Source organism: Oncorhynchus masou, unplaced genomic scaffold, assembly GCF_036934945.1.
Source record: "Oncorhynchus masou masou isolate Uvic2021 unplaced genomic scaffold, UVic_Omas_1.1 unplaced_scaffold_1200, whole genome shotgun sequence".
Classification (NCBI taxonomy): Eukaryota; Metazoa; Chordata; class Actinopteri; order Salmoniformes; family Salmonidae; genus Oncorhynchus; species Oncorhynchus masou.
The window spans coordinates 68,988-82,082 of NW_027001780.1; the positions used below are offsets into that span (position 1 = coordinate 68,988).

The following is a 13,095-nucleotide window of genomic DNA, read 5'->3' on the forward strand; positions in this document are numbered from 1 at the left end:
CTCCTGCTGAGGGAATACTCTAAACCCTGGGTCAACAGTCACCTACTACTACTGAGGGAATACTCTAAACCCTGGGTCAACAGTCACCTTCTACTGCTGCTGGGGGAATACTCTAAACCCTGGGTCACCTTCTACTGCTGAGGGAATACTCTAAACCCTGGGTCAACAGTCACCTTCTACTGCTGGGGGAATACTCTAAACCCTGGGTCAACAGTCACCTTCTACTGCTGCTGAGGGAATACTCTAAACCCTGGGTCAACAGTCACCTTCTACTGCTGAGGGAATACTCTAAACCCTGGGTCAACAGTCACCTTCTACTGCTGCTGGGGGAATACTCTAAACCCTGGGTCACCTTCTACTGCTGAGGGAATACTCTAAACCCTGGGTCAACAGTCACCTTCTACTGCTGCTGGGGGAATACTCTAAACCCTGGGTCAACAGTCACCTTCTACTGCTGCTGGGGGAATACTCTAAACCCTGGGTCAACAGTCACCTTCTACTGCTGGGGGAATACTCTAAACCCTGGGTCAACAGTCACCTTCTACTGCTGCTGGGGGAATACTCTAAACCCTGGGTCAACAGTCACCTTCTACTGCTGCTGGGGGAATACTCTAAACCCTGGGTCAACAGTCACCTTCTACTGCTGAGGGAATACTCTAAACCCTGGGTTAACAGTCACCTTCTACTGCTGAGGGAATACTCTAAACCCTGGGTCAACAGTCACCTTCTACTGCTGAGGGAATACTCTAAACCCTGGGTCAACAGTCACCTTCTACTGCTGGGGGAATACTCTAAACCCTGGGTCAACAGTCACCTTCTACTGCTGAGGGAATACTCTAAACCCTGGGTCAACAGTCACCTTCTACTGCTGAGGGAATACTCTAAACCCTGGGTCAACAGTCACCTTCTACTGCTGGGGGAATACTCTAAACCCTGGGTCAACAGTCACCTTCTACTGCTGCTGGGGGAATACTCTAAACCCTGGGTCAACAGTCACCTTCTACTGCTGCTGGGGGAATACTCTAAACCCTGGGTCAACAGTCACCTTCTACTGCTGGGGGAATACTCTAAACCCTGGGTCAACAGTCACCTTCTACTGCTGGGGGAATACTCTAAACCCTGGGTCAACAGTCACCTTCTACTGCTGGGGGAATACTCTAAACCCTGGGTCAACAGTCACCTTCTACTGCTGGGGGAATACTCTAAACCCTGGGTCAACAGTCACCTTCTACTGCTGGGGGAATACTCTAAACCCTGGGTCAACAGTCACCTTCTACTGCTGGGGGAATACTCTAAACCCTGGGTCAACAGTCACCTTCTACTGCTGAGGGAATACTCTAAACCCTGGGTCAACAGTCACCTTCTACTGCTGAGGGAATACTCTAAACCCTGGGTCAACAGTCACCTTCTACTGCTGCTGGGGAATACTCTAAACCCTGGGTCAACAGTCACCTTCTACTGCTGCTGGGGGAATACTCTAAACCCTGGGTCAACAGTCACCTTCTACTGCTGCTGGGGGAATACTCTAAACCCTGGGTCAACAGTCACCTTCTACTGCTGCTGGGGGAATACTCTAAACCCTGGGTCAACAGTCACCTTCTACTGCTGGGGGAATACTCTAAACCCTGGGTCAACAGTCACCTTCTACTGCTGAGGGAATACTCTAAACCCTGGGTCAACAGTCACCTTCTACTGCTGCTGTGGGAACACTCTAAACCCTGGGTCAACAGTCACCTTCTACTGCTGCTGGGGGAATACTCTAAACCCTGGGTCAACAGTCACCTTCTACTGCTGAGGGAATACTCTAAACCCTGGGTCAACAGTCACCTTCTACTGCTGCTGTGGGAACACTCTAAACCCTGGGTCAACAGTCACCTTCTACTGCTGCTGGGGGAATACTCTAAACCCTGGGTCAACAGTCACCTTCTACTGCTGCTGAGGGAATACTCTAAACCCTGGGTCAACAGTCACCTTCTACTGCTGCTGGGGGAATACTCTAAACCCTGGGTCAACAGTCACCTTCTACTGCTGAGGGAATACTCTAAACCCTGGGTCAACAGTCACCTTCTACTGCTGAGGGAATACTCTAAACCCTGGGTCAACAGTCACCTTCTACTGCTGGGGGAATACTCTAAACCCTGGGCCAACAGTCACCTTCTACTGCTGAGGGAATACTCTAAACCCTGGGTCAACAGTCACCTTCTACTGCTGGGGGAATACTCTAAACCCTGGGCCAACAGTCACCTTCTACTGCTGGGGAATACTCTAAACCCTGGGTCAACAGTCACCTTCTACTGCTGCTGGGGAATACTCTAAACCCTGGGTCAACAGTCACCTTCTACTGCTGCTGGGGGAATACTCTAAACCCTGGGTCAACAGTCACCTTCTACTGCTGGGGGAATACTCTAAACCCTGGGTCAACAGTCACCTTCTACTGCTGGGGGAATACTCTAAACCCTGGGCCAACAGTCACCTTCTACTGCTGGGGGAATACTCTAAACCCTGGGTCAACAGTCACCTTCTACTGCTGCTGGGGGAATACTCTAAACCCTGGGTCAACAGTCACCTTCTACTGCTGCTGGGGAATACTCTAAACCCTGGGTCAACAGTCACCTTCTACTGCTGCTGGGGAATACTCTAAACCCTGGGTCAACAGTCACCTTCTACTGCTGAGGGAATACTCTAAACCCTGGGTCAACAGTCACCTTCTACTGCTGCTGGGGAATACTCTAAACCCTGGGTCAACAGTCACCTTCTACTGCTGAGGGAATACTCTAAACCCTGGGTCAACAGTCACCTACTACTGCTGAGGGAATACTCTAAACCCTGGGTCAACAGTCACCTTCTACTGCTGCTGGGGGAATACTCTAAACCCTGGGTCACCTTCTACTGCTGAGGGAATACTCTAAACCCTGGGTCAACAGTCACCTTCTACTGCTGGGGGAATACTCTAAACCCTGGGTCAACAGTCACCTTCTACTGCTGCTGAGGGAATACTCTAAACCCTGGGTCAACAGTCACCTTCTACTGCTGAGGGAATACTCTAAACCCTGGGTCAACAGTCACCTTCTACTGCTGCTGGGGGAATACTCTAAACCCTGGGTCACCTTCTACTGCTGAGGGAATACTCTAAACCCTGGGTCAACAGTCACCTTCTACTGCTGCTGGGGGAATACTCTAAACCCTGGGTCAACAGTCACCTTCTACTGCTGCTGGGGAATACTCTAAACCCTGGGTCAACAGTCACCTTCTACTGCTGGGGGAATACTCTAAACCCTGGGTCAACAGTCACCTTCTACTGCTGCTGGGGGAATACTCTAAACCCTGGGTCAACAGTCACCTTCTACTGCTGCTGGGGGAATACTCTAAACCCTGGGTCAACAGTCACCTTCTACTGCTGAGGGAATACTCTAAACCCTGGGTCAACAGTCACCTTCTACTGCTGAGGGAATACTCTAAACCCTGGGTCAACAGTCACCTTCTACTGCTGAGGGAATACTCTAAACCCTGGGTCAACAGTCACCTTCTACTGCTGGGGGAATACTCTAAACCCTGGGTCAACAGTCACCTTCTACTGCTGAGGGAATACTCTAAACCCTGGGTCAACAGTCACCTTCTACTGCTGAGGGAATACTCTAAACCCTGGGTCAACAGTCACCTTCTACTGCTGGGGGAATACTCTAAACCCTGGGTCAACAGTCACCTTCTACTGCTGCTGGGGGAATACTCTAAACCCTGGGTCAACAGTCACCTTCTACTGCTGCTGGGGGAATACTCTAAACCCTGGGTCAACAGTCACCTTCTACTGCTGGGGAATACTCTAAACCCTGGGTCAACAGTCACCTTCTACTGCTGGGGGAATACTCTAAACCCTGGGTCAACAGTCACCTTCTACTGCTGGGGGAATACTCTAAACCCTGGGTCAACAGTCACCTTCTACTGCTGGGGGAATACTCTAAACCCTGGGTCAACAGTCACCTTCTACTGCTGGGGGAATACTCTAAACCCTGGGTCAACAGTCACCTTCTACTGCTGGGGGAATACTCTAAACCCTGGGTCAACAGTCACCTTCTACTGCTGAGGGAATACTCTAAACCCTGGGTCAACAGTCACCTTCTACTGCTGAGGGAATACTCTAAACCCTGGGTCAACAGTCACCTTCTACTGCTGCTGGGGAATACTCTAAACCCTGGGTCAACAGTCACCTTCTACTGCTGCTGGGGAATACTCTAAACCCTGGGTCAACAGTCACCTTCTACTGCTGCTGGGGGAATACTCTAAACCCTGGGTCAACAGTCACCTTCTACTGCTGCTGGGGAATACTCTAAACCCTGGGTCAACAGTCACCTTCTACTGCTGCTGGGGGAATACTCTAAACCCTGGGTCAACAGTCACCTTCTACTGCTGCTGGGGGAATACTCTAAACCCTGGGTCAACAGTCACCTTCTACTGCTGCTGGGGAATACTCTAAACCCTGGGTCAACAGTCACCTTCTACTGCTGAGGGAATACTCTAAACCCTGGGTCAACAGTCACCTTCTACTGCTGAGGGAATACTCTAAACCCTGGGTCAACAGTCACCTTCTACTGCTGGGGAATACTCTAAACCCTGGGCCAACAGTCACCTTCTACTGCTGAGGGAATACTCTCCTGGGTCAACAGTCACCTTCTACTGCTGGGGGAATACTCTAAACCCTGGGCCAACAGTCACCTTCTACTGCTGGGGAATACTCTAAACCCTGGGTCAACAGTCACCTTCTACTGCTGCTGGGGGAATACTCTAAACCCTGGGTCAACAGTCACCTTCTACTGCTGCTGGGGGAATACTCTAAACCCTGGGTCAACAGTCACCTTCTACTGCTGGGGGAATACTCTAAACCCTGGGTCAACAGTCACCTTCTACTGCTGGGGGAATACTCTAAACCCTGGGCCAACAGTCACCTTCTACTGCTGGGGGAATACTCTAAACCCTGGGTCAACAGTCACCTTCTACTGCTGCTGGGGGAATACTCTAAACCCTGGGTCAACAGTCACCTTCTACTGCTGCTGGGGGAATACTCTAAACCCTGGGTCAACAGTCACCTTCTACTGCTGCTGGGGGAATACTCTAAACCCTGGGTCAACAGTCACCTTCTACTGCTGAGGGAATACTCTAAACCCTGGGTCAACAGTCACCTTCTACTGCTGCTGGGGGAATACTCTAAACCCTGGGTCAACAGTCACCTTCTACTGCTGAGGGAATACTCTAAACCCTGGGTCAACAGTCACCTACTACTGCTGAAGGAATACTCTAAACCCTGGGTCAACAGTCACCTTCTACTGCTGCTGGGGGAATACTCTAAACCCTGGGTCACCTTCTACTGCTGAGGGAATACTCTAAACCCTGGGTCAACAGTCACCTTCTACTGCTGGGGAATACTCTAAACCCTGGGTCAACAGTCACCTTCTACTGCTGCTGAGGGAATACTCTAAACCCTGGGTCAACAGTCACCTTCTACTGCTGAGGGAATACTCTAAACCCTGGGTCAACAGTCACCTTCTACTGCTGCTGGGGGAATACTCTAAACCCTGGGTCACCTTCTACTGCTGAGGGAATACTCTAAACCCTGGGTCAACAGTCACCTTCTACTGCTGCTGGGGGAATACTCTAAACCCTGGGTCAACAGTCACCTTCTACTGCTGCTGGGGGAATACTCTAAACCCTGGGTCAACAGTCACCTTCTACTGCTGGGGGAATACTCTAAACCCTGGGTCAACAGTCACCTTCTGCTGCTGGGGGAATACTCTAAACCCTGGGTCAACAGTCACCTTCTACTGCTGCTGGGGGAATACTCTAAACCCTGGGTCAACAGTCACCTTCTACTGCTGAGGGAATACTCTAAACCCTGGGTCAACAGTCACCTTCTACTGCTGAGGGAATACTCTAAACCCTGGGTCAACAGTCACCTTCTACTGCTGAGGGAATACTCTAAACCCTGGGTCAACAGTCACCTTCTACTGCTGGGGGAATACTCTAAACCCTGGGTCAACAGTCACCTTCTACTGCTGAGGGAATACTCTAAACCCTGGGTCAACAGTCACCTTCTACTGCTGAGGGAATACTCTAAACCCTGGGTCAACAGTCACCTTCTACTGCTGGGGGAATACTCTAAACCCTGGGTCAACAGTCACCTTCTACTGCTGCTGGGGAATACTCTAAACCCTGGGTCAACAGTCACCTTCTACTGCTGCTGGGGGAATACTCTAAACCCTGGGTCAACAGTCACCTTCTACTGCTGGGGGAATACTCTAAACCCTGGGTCAACAGTCACCTTCTACTGCTGGGGGAATACTCTAAACCCTGGGTCAACAGTCACCTTCTACTGCTGGGGGAATACTCTAAACCCTGGGTCAACAGTCACCTTCTACTGCTGGGGGAATACTCTAAACCCTGGGTCAACAGTCACCTTCTACTGCTGGGGAATACTCTAAACCCTGGGTCAACAGTCACCTTCTACTGCTGGGGGAATACTCTAAACCCTGGGTCAACAGTCACCTTCTACTGCTGAGGGAATACTCTAAACCCTGGGTCAACAGTCACCTTCTACTGCTGAGGGAATACTCTAAACCCTGGGTCAACAGTCACCTTCTACTGCTGCTGGGGGAATACTCTAAACCCTGGGTCAACAGTCACCTTCTACTGCTGCTGGGGGAATACTCTAAACCCTGGGTCAACAGTCACCTTCTACTGCTGCTGGGGGAATACTCTAAACCCTGGGTCAACAGTCACCTTCTACTGCTGCTGGGGGAATACTCTAAACCCTGGGTCAACAGTCACCTTCTACTGCTGGGGGAATACTCTAAACCCTGGGTCAACAGTCACCTTCTACTGCTGAGGGAATACTCTAAACCCTGGGTCAACAGTCACCTTCTACTGCTGCTGTGGGAACACTCTAAACCCTGGGTCAACAGTCACCTTCTACTGCTGCTGGGGGAATACTCTAAACCCTGGGTCAACAGTCACCTTCTACTGCTGCTGAGGGAATACTCTAAACCCTGGGTCAACAGTCACCTTCTACTGCTGCTGGGGAATACTCTAAACCCTGGGTCAACAGTCACCTTCTACTGCTGAGGGAATACTCTAAACCCTGGGTCAACAGTCACCTTCTACTGCTGCTGGGGGAATACTCTAAACCCTGGGTCAACAGTCACCTTCTACTGCTGCTGTGGGAACACTCTAAACCCTGGGTCAACAGTCACCTTCTACTGCTGCTGGGGGAATACTCTAAACCCTGGGTCAACAGTCACCTTCTACTGCTGAGGGAATACTCTAAACCCTGGGTCAACAGTCACCTTCTACTGCTGCTGGGGGAATACTCTAAACCCTGGGTCAACAGTCACCTTCTACTGCTGCTGAGGGAATACTCTAAACCCTGGGTCAACAGTCACCTTCTACTGCTGAGGGAATACTCTAAACCCTGGGTCAACAGTCACCTTCTACTGCTGCTGGGGGAATACTCTAAACCCTGGGTCAACAGTCACCTTCTACTGCTGCTGGGGGAATACTCTAAACCCTGGGTCAACAGTCACCTTCTACTGCTGAGGGAATACTCTAAACCCTGGGTCAACAGTCACCTTCTACTGCTGAGGGAATACTCTAAACCCTGGGTCAACAGTCACCTTCTACTGCTGAGGGAATACTCTAAACCCTGGGTCAACAGTCACCTTCTACTGCTGGGGAATACTCTAAACCCTGGGTCAACAGTCACCTTCTACTGCTGAGGGAATACTCTAAACCCTGGGTCAACAGTCACCTTCTACTGCTGAGGGAATACTCTAAACCCTGGGTCAACAGTCACCTTCTACTGCTGGGGGAATACTCTAAACCCTGGGTCAACAGTCACCTTCTACTGCTGCTGGGGGAATACTCTAAACCCTGGGTCAACAGTCACCTTCTACTGCTGCTGGGGGAATACTCTAAACCCTGGGTCAACAGTCACCTTCTACTGCTGGGGGAATACTCTAAACCCTGGGTCAACAGTCACCTTCTACTGCTGGGGGAATACTCTAAACCCTGGGTCAACAGTCACCTTCTACTGCTGGGGGAATACTCTAAACCCTGGGTCAACAGTCACCTTCTACTGCTGGGGGAATACTCTAAACCCTGGGTCAACAGTCACCTTCTACTGCTGGGGGAATACTCTAAACCCTGGGTCAACAGTCACCTTCTACTGCTGGGGAATACTCTAAACCCTGGGTCAACAGTCACCTTCTACTGCTGAGGGAATACTCTAAACCCTGGGTCAACAGTCACCTTCTACTGCTGAGGGAATACTCTAAACCCTGGGTCAACAGTCACCTTCTACTGCTGCTGGGGAATACTCTAAACCCTGGGTCAACAGTCACCTTCTACTGCTGCTGGGGGAATACTCTAAACCCTGGGTCAACAGTCACCTTCTACTGCTGCTGGGGGAATACTCTAAACCCTGGGTCAACAGTCACCTTCTACTGCTGCTGGGGAATACTCTAAACCCTGGGTCAACAGTCACCTTCTACTGCTGCTGGGGGAATACTCTAAACCCTGGGTCAACAGTCACCTTCTACTGCTGAGGGAATACTCTAAACCCTGGGTCAACAGTCACCTTCTACTGCTGAGGGAATACTCTAAACCCTGGGTCAACAGTCACCTTCTACTGCTGGGGGAATACTCTAAACCCTGGGCCAACAGTCACCTTCTACTGCTGAGGGAATACTCTAAACCCTGGGTCAACAGTCACCTTCTACTGCTGGGGGAATACTCTAAACCCTGGGCCAACAGTCACCTTCTACTGCTGGGGGAATACTCTAAACCCTGGGTCAACAGTCACCTTCTACTGCTGCTGGGGGAATACTCTAAACCCTGGGTCAACAGTCACCTTCTACTGCTGCTGGGGGAATACTCTAAACCCTGGGTCAACAGTCACCTTCTACTGCTGGGGGAATACTCTAAACCCTGGGTCAACAGTCACCTTCTACTGCTGGGGGAATACTCTAAACCCTGGGCCAACAGTCACCTTCTACTGCTGGGGTATACTCTAAACCCTGGGTCAACAGTCACCTTCTACTGCTGCTGGGGGAATACTCTAAACCCTGGGTCAACAGTCACCTTCTACTGCTGCTGGGGGAATACTCTAAACCCTGGGTCAACAGTCACCTTCTACTGCTGCTGGGGGAATACTCTAAACCCTGGGTCAACAGTCACCTTCTACTGCTGAGGGAATACTCTAAACCCTGGGTCAACAGTCACCTTCTACTGCTGCTGGGGGAATACTCTAAACCCTGGGTCAACAGTCACCTTCTACTGCTGAGGGAATACTCTAAACCCTGGGTCAACAGTCACCTACTACTGCTGAGGGAATACTCTAAACCCTGGGTCAACAGTCACCTTCTACTGCTGCTGGGGGAATACTCTAAACCCTGGGTCACCTTCTACTGCTGAGGGAATACTCTAAACCCTGGGTCAACAGTCACCTTCTACTGCTGGGGGAATACTCTAAACCCTGGGTCAACAGTCACCTTCTACTGCTGCTGAGGGAATACTCTAAACCCTGGGTCAACAGTCACCTTCTACTGCTGAGGGAATACTCTAAACCCTGGGTCAACAGTCACCTTCTACTGCTGCTGGGGGAATACTCTAAACCCTGGGTCACCTTCTACTGCTGAGGGAATACTCTAAACCCTGGGTCAACAGTCACCTTCTACTGCTGCTGGGGGAATACTCTAAACCCTGGGTCAACAGTCACCTTCTACTGCTGCTGGGGGAATACTCTAAACCCTGGGTCAACAGTCACCTTCTACTGCTGGGGGAATACTCTAAACCCTGGGTCAACAGTCACCTTCTACTGCTGCTGGGGGAATACTCTAAACCCTGGGTCAACAGTCACCTTCTACTGCTGCTGGGGGAATACTCTAAACCCTGGGTCAACAGTCACCTTCTACTGCTGAGGGAATACTCTAAACCCTGGGTCAACAGTCACCTTCTACTGCTGAGGGAATACTCTAAACCCTGGGTCAACAGTCACCTTCTACTGCTGAGGGAATACTCTAAACCCTGGGTCAACAGTCACCTTCTACTGCTGGGGAATACTCTAAACCCTGGGTCAACAGTCACCTTCTACTGCTGAGGGAATACTCTAAACCCTGGGTCAACAGTCACCTTCTACTGCTGAGGGAATACTCTAAACCCTGGGTCAACAGTCACCTTCTACTGCTGGGGGAATACTCTAAACCCTGGGTCAACAGTCACCTTCTACTGCTGCTGGGGGAATACTCTAAACCCTGGGTCAACAGTCACCTTCTACTGCTGCTGGGGGAATACTCTAAACCCTGGGTCAACAGTCACCTTCTACTGCTGGGGAATACTCTAAACCCTGGGTCAACAGTCACCTTCTACTGCTGGGGGAATACTCTAAACCCTGGGTCAACAGTCACCTTCTACTGCTGGGGGAATACTCTAAACCCTGGGTCAACAGTCACCTTCTACTGCTGGGGGAATACTCTAAACCCTGGGTCAACAGTCACCTTCTACTGCTGGGGGAATACTCTAAACCCTGGGTCAACAGTCACCTTCTACTGCTGGGGAATACTCTAAACCCTGGGTCAACAGTCACCTTCTACTGCTGAGGGAATACTCTAAACCCTGGGTCAACAGTCACCTTCTACTGCTGAGGGAATACTCTAAACCCTGGGTCAACAGTCACCTTCTACTGCTGCTGGGGGAATACTCTAAACCCTGGGTCAACAGTCACCTTCTACTGCTGCTGGGGAATACTCTAAACCCTGGGTCAACAGTCACCTTCTACTGCTGCTGGGGGAATACTCTAAACCCTGGGTCAACAGTCACCTTCTACTGCTGCTGGGGAATACTCTAAACCCTGGGTCAACAGTCACCTTCTACTGCTGGGGGAATACTCTAAACCCTGGGTCAACAGTCACCTTCTACTGCTGAGGGAATACTCTAAACCCTGGGTCAACAGTCACCTTCTACTGCTGCTGTGGGAACACTCTAAACCCTGGGTCAACAGTCACCTTCTACTGCTGCTGGGGGAATACTCTAAACCCTGGGTCAACAGTCACCTTCTACTGCTGCTGAGGGAATACTCTAAACCCTGGGTCAACAGTCACCTTCTACTGCTGCTGGGGGAATACTCTAAACCCTGGGTCAACAGTCACCTTCTACTGCTGAGGGAATACTCTAAACCCTGGGTCAACAGTCACCTTCTACTGCTGCTGGGGGAATACTCTAAACCCTGGGTCAACAGTCACCTTCTACTGCTGCTGTGGGAACACTCTAAACCCTGGGTCAACAGTCACCTTCTACTGCTGCTGGGGGAATACTCTAAACCCTGGGTCAACAGTCACCTTCTACTGCTGAGGGAATACTCTAAACCCTGGGTCAACAGTCACCTTCTACTGCTGCTGGGGAATACTCTAAACCCTGGGTCAACAGTCACCTTCTACTGCTGCTGAGGGAATACTCTAAACCCTGGGTCAACAGTCACCTTCTACTGCTGAGGGAATACTCTAAACCCTGGGTCAACAGTCACCTTCTACTGCTGGGGGAATACTCTAAACCCTGGGTCAACAGTCACCTTCTACTGCTGCTGAGGGAATACTCTAAACCCTGGGTCAACAGTCACCTTCTACTGCTGAGGGAATACTCTAAACCCTGGGTCAACAGTCACCTTCTACTGCTGCTGGGGGAATACTCTAAACCCTGGGTCAACAGTCACCTTCTACTGCTGAGGGAATACTCTAAACCCTGGGTCAACAGTCACCTTCTACTGCTGAGGGAATACTCTAAACCCTGGGTCAACAGTCACCTTCTACTGCTGCTGAGGGAATACTCTAAACCCTGGGTCAACAGTCACCTTCTACTGCTGGGGGAATACTCTAAACCCTGGGGCAACAGTCACCTTTGACCCCCATGCAGAGAGGCTATGTGCTGATCTGATCTGGACTGAATTTCCTGTGCTGTGTTTTAATGTGGATCTAACCCTGTTATATTCTCCTGTGTTGTCAACCCTGTTATATTCTCCTGTGTTGTTAACCCTGTTATATTCTCCTGTGTTGTCAACCCTGTTATATTCTCCTGTGTTGTTAACCCTGTTATATTCTCCTGTGTTGTCAACCCTGTTATATTCTCCTGTGTTGTTAACCCTGTTATATTATCCTGTGTTGTCAACCCTGTTATATTCTCCTGTGTTGTTAACCCTGTTATATTCTCCTGTGTTGTCAGTCTCTGTGTTAACCCTGTTTATTCTCCTGTGTTGTTAACCCTGTTATATTCTCCTGTGTTGTCAGTCTCTGTGTTAACCCTGTTATATTCTCCTGTGTTGTCAACCCTGTTATATTATCCTGTGTTGTCAACCCTGTTATATTCTCCTGTGTTGTTAACCCTGTTATATTCTCCTGTGTTGTCAACCCTGTTATATTCTCCTGTGTTGTTAACCCTGTTATATTCTCCTGTGTTGTCAACCCTGTTATATTCTCCTGTGTTGTTAACCCTGTTATATTCTCCTGTGTTGTTAACCCTGTCATATTCTCCTGTGTTGTCAGTCTCTCTGTTGTCAACCCTGTTATATTCTCCTGTGTTGTTAACCCTGTTATATTCTCCTGTGTTGTCAGTCTCTCTCTGTTAACCCTGTTATATTCTCCTGTGTTGTCAGTCTCTCTGTTGTTAACCCTGTTATATTCTCCTGTGTTGTCAACCCTGTTATATTCTCCTGTGTTGTTAGTCTCTCTGTTAACCCTGTTATATTCTCCTGTGTTGTTAACCCTGTTATATTCTCCTGTGTTGTCAGTCTCTCTGTTAACCCTGTTATATTCTCCTCTGTAGTCTACATGAGCTGGTGAAGCACGAGGAGAACGGGTTGATCTTCAAAGACTCTGAGGAACTATCTGGACAGCTCAAGGTAGAGTAATATAATACTGCTGTAGAGCTGAGGAGATACAGAATCCCCTGATTTATCCCACATCACTTCCCAGTGGTATGGTCCTGTCAACTGCCATCTTGTCTAAAGTATATCCTGTCTGTAGCCAGTTCTTGTGATAGTGGTATATGGTCTGATATACACAT

General features: G+C 49.9%; 1 protein-coding gene across 1 annotated transcript in view; it reads left to right on the forward strand.

Moving 5' to 3' along the window:
* The window catches only part of alg1 (ALG1 chitobiosyldiphosphodolichol beta-mannosyltransferase), a 46,238-nt gene that overhangs the window by 31,876 nt on the left and 1,267 nt on the right, over positions 1–13,095 (forward strand). Inside the window, exon 11 of the mRNA XM_064958278.1 lies at positions 12,856–12,931. Coding sequence (XP_064814350.1) covers positions 12,856–12,931 — 76 coding nt within the window. The remainder of the gene's footprint in view (positions 1–12,855; positions 12,932–13,095) is intronic.